At 35.7% G+C, this 20,774-nt stretch overlaps 1 protein-coding gene across 1 annotated transcript in view; it reads right to left on the bottom strand.

Moving 5' to 3' along the window:
- The window catches only part of BRIP1 (BRCA1 interacting helicase 1), a 136,392-nt gene that overhangs the window by 74,957 nt on the left and 40,661 nt on the right, over positions 1-20,774 (bottom strand). Inside the window, 4 exon segments of the mRNA XM_047758601.1 lie at positions 3,047-3,179; positions 8,259-8,458; positions 11,295-11,516; positions 16,041-16,331. Of these exon segments, the coding sequence (XP_047614557.1) occupies positions 3,047-3,179; positions 8,259-8,458; positions 11,295-11,516; positions 16,041-16,331 (846 nt within the window).

Raw genomic sequence — 20,774 nt, 5'->3', positions numbered from 1 at the left:
TCTTTAAAAAAAAATAAATAAAAGTTACTGACATAAAAAGAGAGAGAGAGAGGAGTTCCCGTCGTGGCGCAGGGGAAACGAATCTGACGAGGAACCATGAGGTTGCGGGTTCGATCCCTGGACTTGCTCAGTGGGTTAAGGATCTGGCATTGCCGTGAGCTGTGGTGTAGGTTGCAGACGCCATTTGGATCCGATGTTGCTGTGGCTGTGGCAGTTTTTATGTGGCTCATAAGTTTTAATACAGATGGAAGAGTAAACATAATGAGAAAACAGGAAAGTATGTTTTCCCATGTGTTATTTCACAGCGTAACTGGATATCGAAATTTATGTCTTAACTGTTTCTCCATTTTATTTTCATTGAGCACATATTTTATTGTCAAATATAAGATTTTTCACAGTATCTCTTACTGCTTTAGTATTCAGAGTTTTCTCTTTAACAAGGTGCAATACTGACAAGCTGATTCCAAAGTTTATACAGGAAGACAAAAGACCCACAATAGCCAACACAATGCTGAAGAACAAAGTCAGAGGACTGACACTACCCGACTTCAAGACTTACTATAAAGATACAGTAATCAAGACAGTGTGGTACTGATTAAGGAATAGACAAATACATCAATGGAAAAGTATAGAGAACACAGAAATGGACCTACACAAATACAGTCAAATACAATCAACTGATTAATGACAAAGGAGTAAAGATAATCCAATGGAGAAAGGATAGTCTATTCAACAAACGGTGAAAGATTAACTGGACATCTACATGTAAAGAAATGAATCTAGAGACAAACCTTATACCTATCACAAAAATTAACTCAAAATGGACCACAGATCTAAATGCAAAATGCAAAACTACAAAACTTCTAGAAGAAAAGATAGGAGGAAATCTGGATAAGTGGATTTGGTGATGAGTTTTTAGATGCAACACCAAAAGCAGGAACCATCAAAGAAATGTGAACATTATTAAAACTAAAAACTTACGCTCTGAGAAAGACTCCATTAGTAAAATAAAAAAAACAAGTCACAGACTGTGAGAATATATTTGCATACACATACCTTGCATGTGTAAAGGTCTTGTACACGAAATTCACCAAGAACTCTTAAAACTCAACAATAAGCAAGCAACCCAATTAAAAAGTAGGCAAAATATGTGAAGAGATAGCTTGCCAAATAAAATACTTTGGGAAAATAAGCATGTGAAAAGGTGCTCCACATCATATGTCATCAGGGAAATGTATATTAAAACAACAACGAGATGCTAAGACATACCTATCAGAATAAGTAACAATCAAAACAGTAACAACACCAAATGCTGGCAAGGGTGTGGAACAACAAGAATTCTCAAGCACTACTGGCTGGAATGTAAAATGGTACAGCCACTCTGGAAGATAGTTTAGCAGTTTCTTGCAAAACTAAACATAGTCTTACTATATCATCCAATAATTGTGTTCCCCCTGAGTTATTTACCCAAATGAGAAGAAAGTATATCCATACAAAAACACGCACACAAATGTTTATAGCAGCTTTATTCACAATTGCCCAAATTTGGAAACTACCAATACGTCCTTCAGCAGGGAAAATGGACAGACAAACTATGGTACATAAAAGAAATGGGCTATCAAGCCACAAAAGGCATGGAGGAACCTTAACTGTACATATTGCTAAGTGAAAGAAGACAGTCTGAAAAGACCACATGCTATGTCATTACACCTATGTGACATTCTGAAAAAAAGGCAGAGGTCAGAAAACAAAAAAAAATCAGTGGTTGCCAGAGGTTCATCAGAGGAAATAAGGTGTGTTGAAGGGATGAATAAATGCAACACAGATTTTTAAGGCAATGAAAGTAGTCTGTATGACATAAAGGTTGATACGTGATTGTTTTCATCAAAACTCATAGAACTGTACAATGCAAAAAGTGAACCCTAACATAAAGGATGGCCTTAGTTAAACATAATGTAATAATATTGGTTCAACTGTAATAAATGTACTATTATGGCAAGATGTCAATAATAGGAGAATTTGCAGTATCTGCAGCGGGGGAGGGGGCATTTCCGAGAGTTCTTTCCATTCAATTTTTCTATAAACCTAAAACAACTGCTTTAAAAAGTAAAGTCAATTAATCTGAATAAATAAATGAGAACAAAAAGAGAAAAGAAAAACATTCTCATCTGCAAAAACACTCTAGAGAACAGTATGTAAGTCTCTATCCAGGAAAATGTACAAAAGTACATATTCAGGAGTTCCCGTCGTGGCGCAGTGGTTAACGAATCCGACTAGGAACCATGAGGTTGCGGGTTCGGTCCCTGCCCTTGCTCAGTGGGTTAACGATCCGGCGTTGCCCTGAGATGTGGTGTAGGTTGCAGACGCGGCTCGGATCCCGCGTTGCTGTGGCTCTGGCGTAGGCCAGTGGCTACAGCTCCGTTTGGACCCCTAGCCTGGGAACCTCTATATGCCGTGGGAGCGGCCCAAAGAAATAGCAACAACAACAAAAGACCAAAAAAAAAAAAAAAAAGTACATATTCACAAAAGTTGGATTACAATGTCATAGCCCACCATGATCGCTATATACACAGCATTATAACCTCTAAGTTAAGGAGAATGATACATGAATTTCTGATCTTTTTGTTTTCTAAATTTTTAACTTTTATAATTGACAAAACTCATTTACAACCTAAAAATACTCTTTTTTTTTGGCCGCAGCATACAAAGGCTTGATGTAGGACCTCAGTTCATAGGCCAGGGACTGAACCCTGGCCACAGTGGGAAAGCACAAGTCCTCACACTAGTCCACCTGGGAACTCCCAATATTGATTTCTTTTAGCTTTAAACAAAGCAACTAATTCCTTTAAGCATTATTTTCTTCAAACTAACAATGCTACTTTTTCATCCAAAATTTATGCTATCATTTAAAGATGATCAAACTTACATAATAAAATTTTAAAACAATTAAATTGTTACCTTTTTAAAAACTCTGGATTAACGATTCACTATTAAATCATTTCTAATTCACTAAATGAATTTCATGGGTAGAAAAAAAAAATCTTACCTGCAAAATGGGAAAAGTAGCAGTGGTGATACCCATTTTGTGTAAATTTGAGAGCATCTCACTTCCACTCCATATTTTACAGGATGATTCGTAATCCCTTTCCATAAGATGTTCAGAGTTTACTTCTAACCAACTGGAATAAAATAAAACAATTCCATCAACCAGTATCACCCTTAACTTCAACAGAACAAAAAGAAATGGGATACTCTGATCTGTATTTCTTGAAGTTCCTAGCACATAATTGTGGATTAAAACATCTTTTAAATAGCATGCATGTTTTGTATTGCAAAGTAAACATAACAGCTAAAAAGTAAGTCTCTATACAGAAAGAGAAACATGCATGTGACTTCCCAACTGTGTTTGTGGATTCACACTGCTTTACTTGACTGTTTCTCCAACTGACAGTCAGGCCTTAGGAGCTTATCCCAAAAGCACATAAAAGCCTAATAAAGAAATAATGGTATTATATATTAACACAAAAAAGAGAATTATTAGAAAACATATAAATGTATTAATTACACACACACACCCCTACATATTCAATGAGTGCTTCAAGGTCTGTATTATGCCAGAAACTATACTGGGTAGTGGAAATATAGCAGTGAATGAAATAGGCAAGGACCTTATTCTCATGGAAATTAGATTCTACTAAAGGGAGACAAAAATAAACTTAGAAACAAATATGTGAACAAGAAAATATCAGATAATGCTGGTGATATAAGGAAAATAAATTGGGTTAATGTAATCTAATTGCTACCTTAAATGTCAAGGAAGCTCTCCCTGAGGTGACATTTATTCTAACAAGTCAATACAAAAAGTGTTCGGTCATGGGAGGATCAGAAAAAGCAGAAGGAAGACCTGGTGCAAAGATTCTGAGGTGATTCAATACATTTTGCTTATTTAAAGTCCCAAAGGAAAGTCAATGTAGTTGCAACACAATGGACAAAAAGGAATAAGGGCATGACAATGTGAGGAGCGATAAGCAGGAATCAGATCGCTTGAGACAGGATAAGAAGTCTGGATCCTATTCAGAGTGCAATGGGAAGATTTTTAATGGAGGATTTTAAATGAGAGAGAGGAAATCTATTTTAAGTGTTTCAAAGATGATTCCAGTTTCTAAACTGGAATGGATTATAGAAGAATAGCAGGAAAGAAAGGAAAGACACATGCGGAGGCTGTTACAATGTTCTAGTTGAGAGATGACTCTGGGATGACAGAATGAGATTGATGGGTTGGGGATATACTGCATGGGCGGCATTTATAGAACTTTGGATGAAATGACTGAGATGAGGCAGTAATCAAGGATGGAAAACACTTAAGGTTTTTTATTTGAGGAACTGGTTGGTACTAAGAGCTTAGATAAGGAAGATAGGGTAGGTGGGGGAGGTAGGTAAAGGAGCGAAAGGCATTTTGCTTTGAAAAGTTGAAATTGTAGATCCAAAGAGACACATAAAGTGTAGGTGGGTATATATGTGAAATTAGCATTCTAGGGAGAGGTTGAGATAGACACAGCATCAGGCCTCACCAGCACTGCTATAAGGGTTATGGTATGAAGGAAAGTGTACAACTAGAAAAGAAATTAGGTCTCAAGATCAAGCCCTGAGGCACTTCAATATTTGGACATGAAACAAAATAGGAACCATCAAAAGAAACTGAGAAAGCATGGACTAGACGGAGGAAAACCGGAAGAAGTCATAGAAGCCACCTAGGGAAAAACGCCCCTGCGTGTCTGCCCTCCTCTCCCCACTTCACTTCTAATGCCTCTGATCTCTACATACATGTGAGTTTTTTTTCCCACACCAAGCAGTTCTCTAAGACACCAGATGGGTGTCCTATAATTAATTCAATTCAATTCTAACACTAACTGGAGTTATATAGCACAGACCCCACAAATTAAGCACCCAGTCTCAGAAGGCTGTCCTTGCCACTCCTAACCTCAGATGCCAGCTGTCAAAGTCCCGATCGTCATCTGGGCTTCTGACCAAGCAGCTACTAATCAGAGCTTCCCATGACCCCCTCCTCAGGTTTGATCTTTTACTAGCGCAGCTCACAGAACTCAAGGAGACATATTTTTACCAGTTTTTCATATAATAAAGGATATAAAGAGCTAGAGAGAGAGATATATATAGGGTGACGTCTAGAAGAGTCTCGAGCATGGAAGTTTCTGTCTTTGCGAAGGTGACATGCACCACCCTCCAAGTATACACCTACACGGAAGCTCTCTGTCCTTTTGGTATTTTTAGGAAGACTTCATTACAAAGGCATGATTGAACATTAACTCAATATCCAGCCCCTTTCCTCTTCCCCGAGGTGAAGGGAGGCTGAAAGTTCTAAAGCTTCTGAAAGTTCTAAAGTTCTGAAGCTTCTAAACTTGGTGTAGTGTTTCTAGTGAACAGACCCTCCAGAAACCCACCAGGTATCACCTCATTAAAAAAAAAGTCCTACCACCCAGGAAACCCCAGGGGATTTAGAAGCTCCATCAGAGAGTTCCCGTCGTGGCTCAGCAGTAAACAACCCCCCACTAGCAACTATGAGGACATGGGTTCAACCCCTGGCCTTGCTCAGTGGGTTAAGGATCCAGCATAGGCCACAGCTACAGTTCCGACTGGACACCTAGCCTGGGAACCTCCATATGCCGTGGGTGCGGCCCTAAAAAGACAAAAAAAAAAAAAAAAGGAAGCTCTGTCAAGAACTGGAGTAAAAAACTAAATAGTAGAACAAAAGATGCTCTTAGTGCGCTTATCATTTAGGAAATTACAAAGGTTTTAGGAACTCTGTGCCAGCAACTGGGGACGGAGACCAATATGTATATTTTCTACTATTTTATAGAAGACAAAAATTTTTATAGAGGTGATAGTCAACATTACCCAACACTGCTGAGAGGCTAAATAGATAACAGAAAAATAACCTCTGCATTTGGCAATCTACGCATCATTCTGATAAAAAGAGTTTCAGTAGAATTATGCAGACAGCAATACTACTGGGATGGGTTAGGAAAGAACAGGAAGTGAGGAAATAGAATCAGCACCTATAGACAACTTTAGACAAATTGTACTGTGAAACAGAAGTGACAAACTTCTACATGGCAAAAATACCTCAAGGAAAGACACAAGCTATGGCAAAATGGAGCGAAAGGTGTTTGCAACTCTAATCACAAGCAAAGGCTTATTTACCAAGAACGTCTACAAATCAGTACTCAAAAGAACCATAACAAGAACAAGAAAAGGACAGAGATGTCAATATAGAGTTGGAAGAAAAGGAAATATAAATTGCCCCTAAAGATGCTTAATTTCGCTCATCGTAAGAGAAATGTTAAGTGAAAAGCACACTGAGATACCACTTTTCACTCATCAGGTTAGAAAAAAACAACTTTCAGCCACTCTGGTAGGAGTATAAATTAGTCTTTCCACTCACCCACTTCTTGTGTAAATTTTAGAAATACCGATTAAAACATGTAGATCTATGCTTTGACCCAAGAACCCCACTTCTAAAAATGTTGCTATAGCTATGCTCTTAGTCATATGAAATGGTACATATTCAAAGTTGCACATTACAGCAATGTAATCCAAAAGATTATAAACAACCTCAATATCAACTAATCAGAGCCTGGTTAAATTACTGCACATTCATACAATGGAATACTAGGCAACTACTTTTTTTTAAACCTGATAAAGCTTTCCATTCTAATATCAACTGTATTTTAATAAAATTAAAAAAAACTGAGAAAGCCTTCTAGGTCGTGATATGGAATCTAATATATGGCACAAATGAACCTATCTATAGAACAGATACAAACTCATGGACATGGAGAACAGAATTGTGGTTGCCAAGGGGAGGGGGAGGAAGTGGGATGGACTGGGAGTTTGTGTTAGCAGATGTAAACTATTGCATCTGAAGTGGATAAGCAATGGGAACTATATATGTATAGCACAGGGAACTATATCCAATCACTTGTGATGGAACATGATAGAGAATAATGTGAGAAAAATAATGGATATATATAGATAACTGGGCCACTTTGCTGTACAGCAGCAATTGACAGAACATTGTAAATTGACTACAATGAAAAAATTTTTTTTAAAAATCTCATGTTCAAAAGCAAAAAAAAAAAAAGAGGACTCAGGTTAATCCCCCGCCTTACTCAGTTGGTTAGGAATCCAATGTTGCTGTGAACTGTGGTGTAGGTCACAGACGCAGCTTGGATCCTGTGTTGCTGTGGCTGTGGTGCAGGTCGGCAGCTGCAGCCACGATTCAACCCCTAGCCTGGGAACTTCCATATGCCGCAAATGCAGCCCTAAAATAAAAAAAAAAGGCAGGGAAAAAACCTCATGTTGAAACATAAGGGTACATAACACTCAAATTTTTAAAAAAAATATACTGTGAAGGGAACAGAAAAATGCTGCAATAAATGGAATGGATATAGGGTCAGGGGAGGTTTTATCTCAGAAAAAAGATTTTAGATCTACAATATAATGTCTAATGAAAATGGAAAATATTTCATGTAAATTGTAATTAAAATTATGCATATTATTAAAATTATTTTACAGTATTGAAATCTTCGGTTAAATGAAACTCATCAAACCAGAATCATACTCAAAATGTAGGATAAAGCAATATGTGAAAACCATGATCCAGAATTTTTAAAATGTGTTAATTAAAACCATGTTTAGTTGATGTTCACATAAAGCAATATGTGAAAACCATGATCCAGAATTTTTAAAATGTGTTAATTAAAACCATGCTTAGTTGATGTTCACAGTTGATGATCCCACACACGTCCTAAGGGACTATTAAATTATCCTGTTAAACTAGGAATAAGATTCACAATTATCATGGCATTCCCTCGTGGCTCAGCAGGTTAAGGATCCAGCATTGTCACTGTTGCAGCTCAGGTTGTTGCTGTGCTGCAAGTTCAATGCCTGGCCCAGGAACTCCGGAACACCACAGTATGGCCAAAAAAAAGAAAAATATTCATAATTATCAATTTTAAAAAGTCAATTGTTCATTATATTCATTTAAACAAGATACAAGTTTGGACTAGCCTATCTTTAAGTTTAACTGGTAAGGTACAATCCATTTCCCAAGTAACCCAGTCAAAGTTTACTAATTATAAACTAATAATAACTATAAATTATTATTATTCTGGCATAATAAAACATGTTTTTAATTTTAAAAAGCAGCACAAATGACACAGAAAAACAAATGTTCTTACTTAATAAGGCTGTAGCACACAGCTCGTATGGGTTCATGGTCTTTCTTCCTGATATTATTGATGACCATACTATCTAGTTCATCCCGAGCAAACCGAAGCTGAACTTCTGTTACACTATAACTTGCTGAATCCCGAGCACAATCCTCAATGTTGTGAGCTTCATCTAAAATGACAACCTGTTCTTTCAGATTGATTTCCATCTATAAGATAAAAGAGTTTTCCTGTAAAACATTCAGCAAAATGAATTTAACAGCAATAGATAAGATGTTTCATTCCCACTATAGGTCAATATCTCAAGTCTAACTGTATGAACAATTGATTCTTGGTCTTAAAACTTTTAAAGCACTTAGGCCAACCAAATATCAGCTCATTACAGAGTTTTCCATTTTTCACTTTCAAAATGCTTTGCAAACCTGTCAACCAAAATAATGTGTTAAGTGAACAAAGACCAAGGTTCAGATGGCCATACAAGGGGGTACAAAAATCCCACTCTGAAGGGATCTCCAACATAATGTAAAAAGCAGAATAAAAAGCCCTTTAAAATAACAACATAAGATTCAAAAGACTCTCAAAAACACACTAATATAGCTTGTATGTTTCATTTCAGTCTTTCCCACAACCCTTCATTTCAAGAATTGCTCTTCTACAACGCCCGTGTGCTGTTGGCAGGTGTGTTAATTTGTTAATCAAGGGACATCATTCTTCTCATAACATGGGTAGACTTAGAACCCAGGCTTGTCAATTCAATAACATATTCCACCCTTTTGTGGTCACAGTGAATGGTTCCAGAATAGGTATAAGATGCACGCTAGGCTGATCAGAGTAATTATGGATGTCTAACATGAAATCACATTCTTTTTTCCATATTACCTAGCTGGAAAAAAGAGAGCTGCTTATGGTTATCTTTGTTCCCACTGGGAAGAACTTGCCTGATTATAAAGCCACCACAATAAAGAGCCAAGTATTTTTTTCTTAAGCTCTACTGAAGCTGGGTTTGTGTCAACTGAGATTGAAAGACTCCTAACACAAAATGTCACAAAAGCAACTGCCACTGAGTTCTTCTGAGGAAAATAATAATATACAGAGGGTTGTAGATGGCTGAAAAAGAACCATGAAGAATAGGAAATATACTAGGGATAAAAGATGAGTAGGATTTGGATTGGATAAACAAAGAGAGAGTAGGGTAATTCAATACAGATGTCATTAAAAGCAGAGACACAGGAGAGAACAAGGTATCCACAGCGGACATTGAGGTAATTTTTCAAAGGGTTCAGTCTGAGAGTCTGTAGCAGAGAAGGCTGAAAAGGTAGAGTCAGGTCAGCCTACTGATCATCTTGGGAGTAATCTTAAGAAATACAGACTTGGAGTTCCCATCGTGGCGCAGTGGTTAACGAATCCGACTAGGAACCATGAGGTTGCGGGTTCAGTCCCTGCCCTTGCTCAGTGGGTTAACGATCCGGCGTTGCCGTGAGCTGTGGTGTAGGTTGCAGATGCGGCTCGGATCCTGCGTTGCTGTGGCTCTGGCGTAGGCCGGTGGCTACAGCTCCGATTCAACCCCTAGCCTGGGAACCTCCATATGCCACGGGAGCGGCCCAAGAAATAGCAACAACAACAACAACAACAAAAAAGACAAAAGACAAGAAATACAGACTTTATCCCATGAGCAAAGAGATACATAAGAAATGTATTAAGCAGTGGAAAGATGTTATAAAAGTAACACTAGGAAAACTGACCTGATATTGACATTATACAGTTGCTCAAAGGAAAGGGACCTAGCTGAAAGGTAACCAAATAAGAAAGGATAGTGGGGGTATTAAACATAATTTCTATTCATTTTGAACATATGGAAACAGAAAGCTAATGCAAGCTGTACAGTCAGATATAAAGAGAGGAATAACAATTGAATATGTCAAGTTATTCTCTTTTTGTCTTATAAGAACTAGAGTGTCTCTAAAAACCAGGCAAATAAACACAAATGCTGGAGTTCCCGTTGTGGCTCAGTGGTTAACAAATCCGACTAGGAACCATGAGGTTGCGGGTTCGATCCCTGGCCTTGCTTAGTGGGTTAAGGATCTGGCATTGCTGTGAGCTGTGGTGTAGGTTGCAGACGCGGCTCGGATCCCACGTTGCTGTGGCTCTGGAGTAGGCTGGCGGCTACAGCTCCGATTCGACCCCTAGCCTGGGAACCTTCATATGCCGCAGGTGCGGCCCCAGAAAAGGCAAAGAAACAAACAAAACAAACAAACAAACAAACAAACAAACCCCACAAATGCTGTATTCAAAGTTCACTTACTCGGGTTAAGGATCTGGCTTTGCCATGAGCTGTGGTGTAGGCCGCAGATGCGGCTCAGATTCCACATTGCTGTGGTGTAGGCCAGCAGCTAGGACTGATTCAACCCATAGCCTGAGAATCTCCATATGTGGCAGGTGCAGCCCTAAAAAGACAAACAAAACAAAAATAAAGTTCACTTATTCAAAGCTCACAAAGCATAATTTACATAGTATGCATATCCTCCTAATGTAAGTTATTCAAGGAGTTCCCGTGGCACAGCGGAAACGAATCTGACTAGGAACCATGAGGTTGCGGGTTCGGTCCCTGGTCTTGCTCAGTGAGTTAAGGATCTGGTGTTTGCCGTGAGCTGTGGTGTAGGTCACAGACACGGCTTGGATCCTGCGTTGCTGTGGCTGTGGCGTAGGCCAGCGGCTACAGCTCTGATTCGACCCCTAGCCTGGGAACCTCCATATGCCACGGGTGCGGCCATGAAATGGCAAAAAGACGAAAAAAAAAAAAAAATTCCACTTCAGTACTAGGTCCTTGAACGACCATTGGAGATTAAATGACAATGTCTAAAATTCTCTTTTTAATACCCCCTGGAATATATTTTTAGTGCTCTAATCTATTTATATACATTTACATAAACAAAATATACAGCAAAGAATAAAGTAAAAGACATTAAAACATGTGGCTTTTCGATTCACCATTTATATCCCCATAAGTAGGAAAAAAGTTCTTGTAACTTTTACATATATACTCACACTTTCCCTTATTTGTACATCTAGAAGATAGTTGTAGGGACAAAATATTATGTCAGCATCTTGCATTAGTTCTCGTGCTGTGTAATATGGACATGCCTTTATTTTTTTCCCCAAGGTGACGAGTTCTTCTATATCCCAGGCCTTGCACATTCCGTGGAGAGTCTGTAATGTGTGTTGATCACTAATTTTATGAATACCATGATAAAGATAGCAGGATTTTCCCTAAAAACAAATATGCACAGAGGAAATATGAACCAATACTGGAACAGAAGAAACAAAACATGTTTAACTCAGAATTTTAGAAACATCATTAAAGCCATGAGACCAAGATTTAACAGAGACAGAGTATACCACATCTATAACATAACCATTTTAAAGAACTGTATTAGTTAACTCGGGTAGAGTTCCATATCAGTATAGCTCTATATACCCCAAATTAACATGAGAAACTTTTTTCTTTTAAACGTTTGCTGTGGCTTTGTTCTGATTAAAGTGATATTAAGCAAACACATTTCTGGAAGGATACACAAGAGTAATGGTGTCAACAGTTGCTTTCAAAGATGAGAGCCCAGTGACTCGGGGACAGGACTGGGAGAGATTTTTCTCTGCGGACCCTTTTGGGCCTTGGCGAGTTGACCCTTGAGACAGAATTATTTAATCAAATATAAGCAAGTGAACAAAAGAAGGAAGAAAAGAAGAAGGAAGTGTAGGAGGGAGGGAAGGAGGGATGTCCTAGATGAAAAAATAACGAGTGTTCACTAGAAAATATTTGGAAAATACGAGTACAAAAAAAAAAAACCCAAATTGTCTAAAATCCCACCATGCAAAGAATGTAACAAACGTATGCCAATCAAAAATAAGATGTCTGATAAAATCCAGTCCTAGCAAAGGTGTTTCATATCCTATTAAAAGGTCTGTAAAATTAGTAGAAGTATAAACTTCTATTTCTATTAGATACACACAGGAAATTTGTCAGTAACTACGAAATACAATTTTCACCATTAATGTAATTTTATATATATATTTATATATATATATATGTATGTGTATATATATATATACTGCATTATTTAATAGCCCCCCCATCAGAAATAAACCAAATGTTTACTAACAGGGGATATGTTAAATAAACTGTGACAAATTCATACAAAAGACATAGCCCTTAAAAAATGAGTTAGATTTGTTTATGTGCTGATGTACTTAAGCTTTTAAAAGAATATATTCACATACATTATAGGAAATACATATTTTAGATGTTTTAGAAGAATACACACAGAACTTTACCATAGTTCCCTTAAAGGGTGAAGGGGACACAAAGAGCTAGAAAGACAGATCTCTTTTCATTTAATGCTTCTGTATAATTTTGAGACTCTAACCATGGGTATGATGTTACTTTTCTTTTTCAATTATCATCTTTCCCTGTTTGCTATCCTTAACCAGTGAAGTGGTAATGTGTACATATCTATGTTGAAAAAGGTGTGCATATATGTATACATGCTTTTTTTTTTTTTGGCCGCACCCACAGCATACATTAGTTCCCAGGCCAGGGATCGAACTTGTGCCACAGCAGTAACCTGAGCCACAGGGGTGACAACACTGGATCCCAGGCCACCAGGGAACTCCTATGTATGTCTTTTTATCTATGAACTATCTAAAATGCAAATCTATGTTTTTAAAACATTCATCCATCATTACGTACATAAAAGTATCTAGAAATTGCTTAGAAATGGAGTAAAACACAAAAAGGTCATGTCCTCTAAAAGAATATCAGCAAAAAAAAAAAAAAAATTTAATTCACTTAAAAACAAAAAGAATGTCTGCAACTCCAGGGACAAAACATGATCAGCTGAGGACTGCTAGTTCTCTTTAAACTTTATATACAGCCATGTTAATGGAAACTGCTTACTGGTCCCCCAAGGTACTAAAAATAAAAATTAGGAAGAAAAGGCTCACCTAACATTCTTTACTTGCTTCATTTTTCTATTATTTGCACTTACTTTTTGTAATCTCTACCAATCTTTTTTATCCTTCATGTGGTATGAGCTTCCCCACACCATGATGCCCTATTTTTCTGGTTCTTTCTAGTGCAGTGAAAATAGCAATGGTAGAAAACTTGCTTCCTTTCTTTCTAACTAGTTGTTCGACAACCAGGCAAACTTCAGGGCACATTTTTCTCATGTGACTTAGGCATCAAAAGAGTAGATGAATTTAGAAGTCTTTTTAAAATTCCTCTGACCATTTCTAAGGTTTCCTCTAGCTCTAAAATACGATGATTTGGGGGTCAAGAGGCAGGTGGAGATGTGCCAAGTATCTTTCATACTGAGTTGGACACAGGCTGAGTTTAATAAGATGACAGTCAACATTTCTTCATTCCAAGGAACTTCCATACTATTCTGAAAGCTTTTATTTGTATAAAACGATCATTAAGGTGCTTTCAAAGTTTATTATTATGGACTATTATAACCCACCTTAACAAAAAACAGACATTCCTCCATACCTAAAATAACTCCTTAGAATTATTTCTTAGGCCTAGTTAAGCTTATTTTTTCTTAATTGAAACAAAATTTAACTTTTAGCAGATAAATGCATTGCTTTTCCAGCATAGGCGCATAAAAGAAAGTGAACAAAAACACATGTGCCTTTGAATCAAGCCAAAAAATCAGAAAGTTTACACTTTAAGGGCACCTAGAATGACACTGCTGTGCAGGCTGATAGCAAAACCAGAAAAGCTCATCCACTTTAGCAACGTAACATAACCCTGAGGGGAGCCTGTCAATTGAAGCGTTATCACACTCTAAACTCTTTTTCACTCAAACTGTCAGTTATCTATTTATCATTTCTCTTTGGCAATTCAGCCTCTGTAAACACAGACACCTTTAGTGACTTTGTAATTGGCCCTCATTACAATACCAAATTACCCTGAGGGCTTTGGAACAAGAAAAAGTGTGTTCATGGATGCCTATGATCTAGGCGTTCTGAGGCAGAATTAGGTCAAGACAAACAACCTCAGCAGATATCTTCAATTTTTATATTGCTCATATTAAAAAATAAAAGGAGTGGATCGTTTTAAAATAGAAACGAAAGGCCAAAGAAAAATTCTGAATATTCACGTCTATTGGATTTTTATGTTTACATGATTCAAACTTAGGAGAGTAAAGGTCAATCAAAAAACATAACCAGCACTGCAGGATTCTAGAGGATTACATAAAATAAGATGCTTGCTTTCAATACCCAATCTTAAATTTTGTAATTGTTTTTACCAACAGGATAACAAATACATAGTAAATTATATAATAATTTTTTCAATAACAAGGAGTAAAAAAGATAATGACAATGCCATTAGGTCTTCTTTGGCACAGGCCATTTCAGCCAAAAGCAAATTTCAAGCATTTGAGGAATTTAGTAGATCAGTTAGGCACTTATGGAAAGGAGTCTACTTAAGTATAAAATTTATGGGGTTTGATCATGAACAGTCTTTTCTCTATTTTACTATTTTTTTAGCACTTGGATTTTTAATATTTTCATCTCTCTTTGAGGAGAACTTTCTTAAATATACAGAGTAATGAGATTTCACAGTTCCTCCCAGTTAGTTAAAGAAAACTTACACAGAAACAAATTTGATCACAGAATTTCAACAATGGTTTTGATGCAGGAATTCTGTACTCTCTTCCTGGCTCTGAACAAATCACTTAAGTTTTTCCACTGAGGCCCCTTAGTACTTACACTTCATATTCTCAGGTTTGACTATCTATTGAAGAATCTTTTGAGTAACTCCAAATAAAGCCTGAATAAATTCCCATCTAATAAAAGAAAGCTCTAAGAAAGAAAAGCATAATACAAAACAATCTATTCACATTATATGGTAGGATGTGATACATCAATTAAATGAAACTCTAGGGGCTACAGCTCTTAGCCTTTTGTGTGGAACCATGTTTGACAAAATGCTAGTGAAAGACAGAACAACTTTCAAAAAACATTAAAACGTCACTGGTCACATCATATACTATCAATTTATGATTCACCAATAACTTCTGGGTATAATTCCCAGATTTATAACTTTAATTTTAGAGTAAACTAGTTATCAAACCAGTGTATAGACTACCGAACTAATACTGCCAAAATATTATAAAAAATGATATCTTTAGCAAGAAAGAGGTCTGTATTTCCACTAGCCAAAATTCATCATGTTCTACACTTCCCTGGAAAACTTCAAACCATCAACAACTTATCTTTAGTGACTAATATAATTTTGAAAGAGAGTCAGAATTATGAGACAGTATAGTCATTATAGTTCTCAATAAATTGTTTTTAATTTCCTCAGAGAGAGGGCCATTGTAAACCACCTTATTTTAAAGTTTTCCAATATGTAAAATATATTAATTAGATCGAGTTAGACTAAATCACTTAAAGGTCTTTATCTTCTCAAGTGACATTCATGTTTGACTATTTTTGGTAGATTTAAAAGAAAGAAAGAAGGCATTTGACTGAAATGGAAATTAATTTTCAAGGAATTAAATAAATATTGCCAAGCTTTCGGGTCAAAACCCATAATTTTAAAATTGAATAAAGATTTCTTATGGTTAAAAATGTTTCGTAATTATCAACACTAGCAATCAATTTGATTTTCATAAGTTATTTGATTATCATAAATGTACATATGATATAAAAATGAACATATTAAAAAATCAGTCATTGTAATTTTTTCAGCCTAATTTTTTTTCTCTGAAATAAATCAACTTTACTCACATTTCTTCCATCCAGTAATTCCATGCAATTTTCTTTTCTGTTGAAGTTGCCTACTACTTCAGGGTGGACACAAGTATGATCCCTGCTGGAGAGAATAGTCATTGGGACCCCTGAGTATGCTGTTCTCCGGAGCTCTCTAGTAATCTGAGCAATCTGCTTGTGTGTGCGTGTCCCAAAATATATTTTGGGTATCTTGGATTTCCCTCCATGATCCTTCTTAGTGGTATCTGAAGAATCTTGACTCTTCCCTTGTTTAGTGGAACAACAGCACCTAGAACAGTGACCAGGGGGCTGTAACAAAGGAAAGAAAAGATAACTAGTATCTGGACTGCCATAAAAATTGCTATCAAACCTCTCCTGGAATCAAACTATGAAGCAGTGAATCACAACTGACGAGGAGAGGAATTTCAAGATGTTAAATCACCTAAAACTTGCCATTAAAGAAAACACGACAAATTCAATTTCAAATTGATTCTCTTTCACTCTTAAGAGTTATAAACTATGTTTCCATATTTGCACTGTTTTCTAACATAACCACTCCAACTCTCAAATTTCAAATGTTTTAAGTATATTTTAATTCTCCTCTTTCGCAAATCATAAAAATAAGACAAAATGGAGGACAATTTTCATTTTTGCTTAGGCTTCGCGTGAACCTAAAATATTACCGTTTAGAGTTGATAGTACTAGCTTTGTTCATAGCACAGTCCCTTCAAACATCCTATAGTATATCAATATTTTAATAAGCATTTTAAATATAGCTTACGAAAAGAACAGATATCAAGTTGAATCTAAAGCATCATTAAAAAACAAGAAGAGAAAACTATACTCTAGCAAAGGTATGAAAATGAATGCAAATTATTAATATTTAATAATGAAGGCAGGTTGCTTGTGTGGAACAAGTATATCTGAAAGACAATTACCTGTCATGGAATGTAAATACACCAGTAAAATTATCATTCAGAATAGCCTTTCCTGGACGATTCTACTCTTAATTCAGTTCCATAATTAAAATAGTTACACTAAATGTCTTCTTAAATATACCGTAGGGAACATCAGAAGTAGTCTAATATTTACCTAGTTCTCTCCTGTCTCCAAACTCTCAAAAAAAAAAAAATGCTATATATTAGAATCCATGGGTTCTTAATAACTATTCCCTTCTCAACCTCAACTACTTACACAAATGAGAGAGAATGCAGCCTCCTTTAAGAGAAATACTGTGAAAAGGTTAGTTTATAAGAATGGTCACTGATGAGGAAAAAAGTTAAATAGCCTAGTAGCTTAAGAGAATCTGTACTAGAGGGGTTTTGTTTAGCGGAACAAACATACCCTTTGACTGAAGATTTTTAAAAAATTATAATCAGTAAGCTTAGCCTTCATAAACAAATGCTAAGTCATAGCATGTTACACCACAATACTGGGGATCAAGCTGTCTTTTAGCCTCGACTCGGTGGAAAAGCAAGTTCAAATTACTCCCAGTCTCGCTCAACCTTGTCCGCCATTAAATATTACAATACATGATAGAATGGATGTAAATGTGACCCTTCTGGAGCTGTCACTCACTGGGATAAAAGGTTCACTGATGTGCCAAATAAACAGTCCGTCAAAGCAGATAAAGTTACAGCCATGCTGGAATTGTTACATTCCCATCTCAGGTTGCTAGTAACAGCAGATTTCATTACAGAGTGCTGCCACATTAAATAGCCAGTTCCAAATATCCTGCCTTCTATATTGAATAATTACTTATTCACTGAAAGGATAAAAAGAAGAGTTATGAATGGAGCTCTTGTCAACAGCTAGGCAGGAAACAGCTGACATGTGGTTTATGTTACACTGGTTGCAATATCTAACAATTTATGGTCACATAGAAAATGGAATGCAAATTATATCATGACATTTCTGACTGAATTCCTTTTTGGCCTTTGAACTGATCATATTAATTAATTAAGTCAGTAAAAGAATTAAGGTAACTCTAGGTAGCAGAATTAGTTTACTTTTTTCATATCTGTAATCTATTCAATTATATCTTTTCCCTATGATACAGTTAAATTCATTCTGAATACTAAAATGCTATAGTCCAATGAACTGTTATATACTATATGGATATATTATATACAAGATTAAAGTAATCCAATAAAATGGTCTTTTCTCAAGGCCCAGAAAATCCACTTTTCAATACAACACTTTTCAACATGAATTCCCTATAAAGCTTTATCACCTACTCCTTTTATTTTAATTCCAATAGTTTCCTTAACAAAAAAAGTCAAAAGCTACAGGAAATAGAGAGTAAGTCAACCACCACCATAAATAAGTTGCAGACCTTCCTACATACAAATATATCTTCCATATTTTCTTCCAAATAAATGAGATGCTATCAAACAGTCTTAAAACTTGCTGCTTTGTACTCAAATGTTTTAATTTTTACAAGGGGTATTTGCACTAATAACTTTAAAAAAAGGATCTGCTTATCTTAAAACATTATGCTGGTTAGTCACCGTACTAAGCAAAAACCAAAGATCAAGAACTTGTTTCAAAAACTCTTTCCCACTAGAGCAGCTTTATTTAGGTACCTTAGTTTTTCACTCCATAATTGAGAAAACTATAAACCATGGCTAATTTTATATTTAAAATGTTTTTTGTTTGTTAAGTCTTAAAGTATTCTGAAGTAGTTATACCATCTATGAATTCAAGGGTGACTCCTCAGGAAGATGGTTTTTCAGTGGTGGTTGGACAAGTAGAATAGAAGATGGAAATTAAGAAAGTTGATTCTTATTTGTGATATTAAAGTGGAATTATTTCTTCAGAAAAGATCTTTTAATGAAGTTTCCATTTAAAGGATTTGATATAATCATATTTGAAGATGGGAAAAAACTGAATGTGGCAATAGAAGAGAGGCTTCAAAAGACATTTATTTTATAACAAAAGAGAATTATTTGTATCAAAATCAGCAACTTTCAATTCTATAAGAAAACCAGAGACAGAATCCTGAAAACAGCAATTATAGGAAGTGATAATTGTCTTCCAATTATGGAAGTCCAATCCAAGAAAGTGCTAACATTTTCTGGCCTCTCTCTGAAAAGAAATAATAGATGAACAAAAGCAAATATCTCTATACCTTTCATTAAGTATTTCTCCTGCTAATAAATGATCAGGTTTATCTTTCATAGGGATGCTTTCCTTTTGTTTCTGCTCTTTAAATTTGCAGAGATTGTATTAGGAAACTGGAGAATCAATTAAAAACTATTCTCTCTAATCCAAATATGCGAACATCAAGAAAGATAAAAATACATGGGCTCCTAAAACCTGTAATCTCTAAGACCTGTAAGTAGCTACAGACTGTATGGCAGAACCAAACCCCTTTAAGAGATGGCTTCTTTTCCTAAAGCTGAAACTATCTAAAGTTCTTTTATTTCAACAAAGGCAAGAAAACAACCCAAATAACAGTTAAAAAAAAATCTATTCTCATTTAAAGAGAAATACAAGAAATACATGTGGATGTGACAGCTATATTATTCCTACCTAAATCAGTTAATTGTTTAAAAATACATTTCAAATCTACAATACCCAAAACTTTTCTTAAAAGGTCAGCAACCAAGGATTTTGGAAAAATTTCTTTGTGTCTAACAATTTTTGTCTATTCCCTCTCTTGTCATACTATATAGAGACATATACTATATTGTTTTAAAAGATGAAGAAAGAATATTTGATCTTGAAAGGACAATTTCTGAATCCTTGCCACACTATTCCTTTCGCAAAGCTATACTCAGAAATTTATGAAATTAAGATACTACATCAACCTCTAAAGTTTCATAGCTTTTTTCAATCTTACCCAAAAACAACTAAATATGCTTAAAAATGGAAAACAATAAAGTAGTTAGAAAAAATTACATTGCCAGAGAAGATATTTTGTGAATTCAAATTCGGAGGAGCATTTAAAAGGAGTCTATGAATTCTGAAAGCAAACATAAAAGGATATATTTAATATGAAAATTAGTACATAAAGATATAGAGAGGAAAAGAGACCATAAAGAAGCTTATTTGTATGAAATAAAGGGAAAACTAAGACCATGAAATAGTAACATACTTTTTCCATATGTGTACACCTTGTCTTTCAACCACACTGCAAATTCCTTGAGGACAGAAACTATGTCTTGCATTACTTTATATAGCTCATTCATTGAGCATGGAGTTTTGCATTTAACTGTAACTTGAATTTTCTTAAATTGATGGAATGTAACTAATGTCCCTAAATCAAATACTGTACCCCTGCACCACATTTTATGTTTCTGATAGGGGCTGTATTGATGCCCCAATTTAAAGTTCTTCACGCATCAAAAAATTACCTCAAAATAAAAAAGTTAGTTTTTAAAAGTACAGGACAGTTTGTTATATTTCAAGAACAAAAAGAAAAATCATCTTTTTATGCTAACGGTAGTTGTGAATGACAAACATATATCTTAATAATTATCCATAACTATCACTTATCAAGGCTGTCCCTGTGCTAAGCACTTTACATATGCTATCTCTTTCATTCATTCATTCAAGAAACATTAGCATTCCCGATATATCAAGTCAAGGAGAAGACAATGACAAGGGTTACTTCATCCCACTGACAAAGAAGCCTTCACTTTTTAAATGTTCTACAAAGTGTCACCAATTTTTTTCTGTAAAGAACCAGAGTTAGCACTCTAGGTTTTGTGGGCCATAGAGTCTCTGTCCCTACATAGGAAAATATCC

The sequence above is a fragment of the Phacochoerus africanus genome, chromosome 14, assembly GCF_016906955.1.
Source record: "Phacochoerus africanus isolate WHEZ1 chromosome 14, ROS_Pafr_v1, whole genome shotgun sequence".
NCBI classification, from domain to species: domain Eukaryota; kingdom Metazoa; phylum Chordata; class Mammalia; order Artiodactyla; family Suidae; genus Phacochoerus; species Phacochoerus africanus.
Note: the sequence above shows the minus strand (reverse complement) of the source record. Positions and strands in the feature narration are given on the sequence as shown.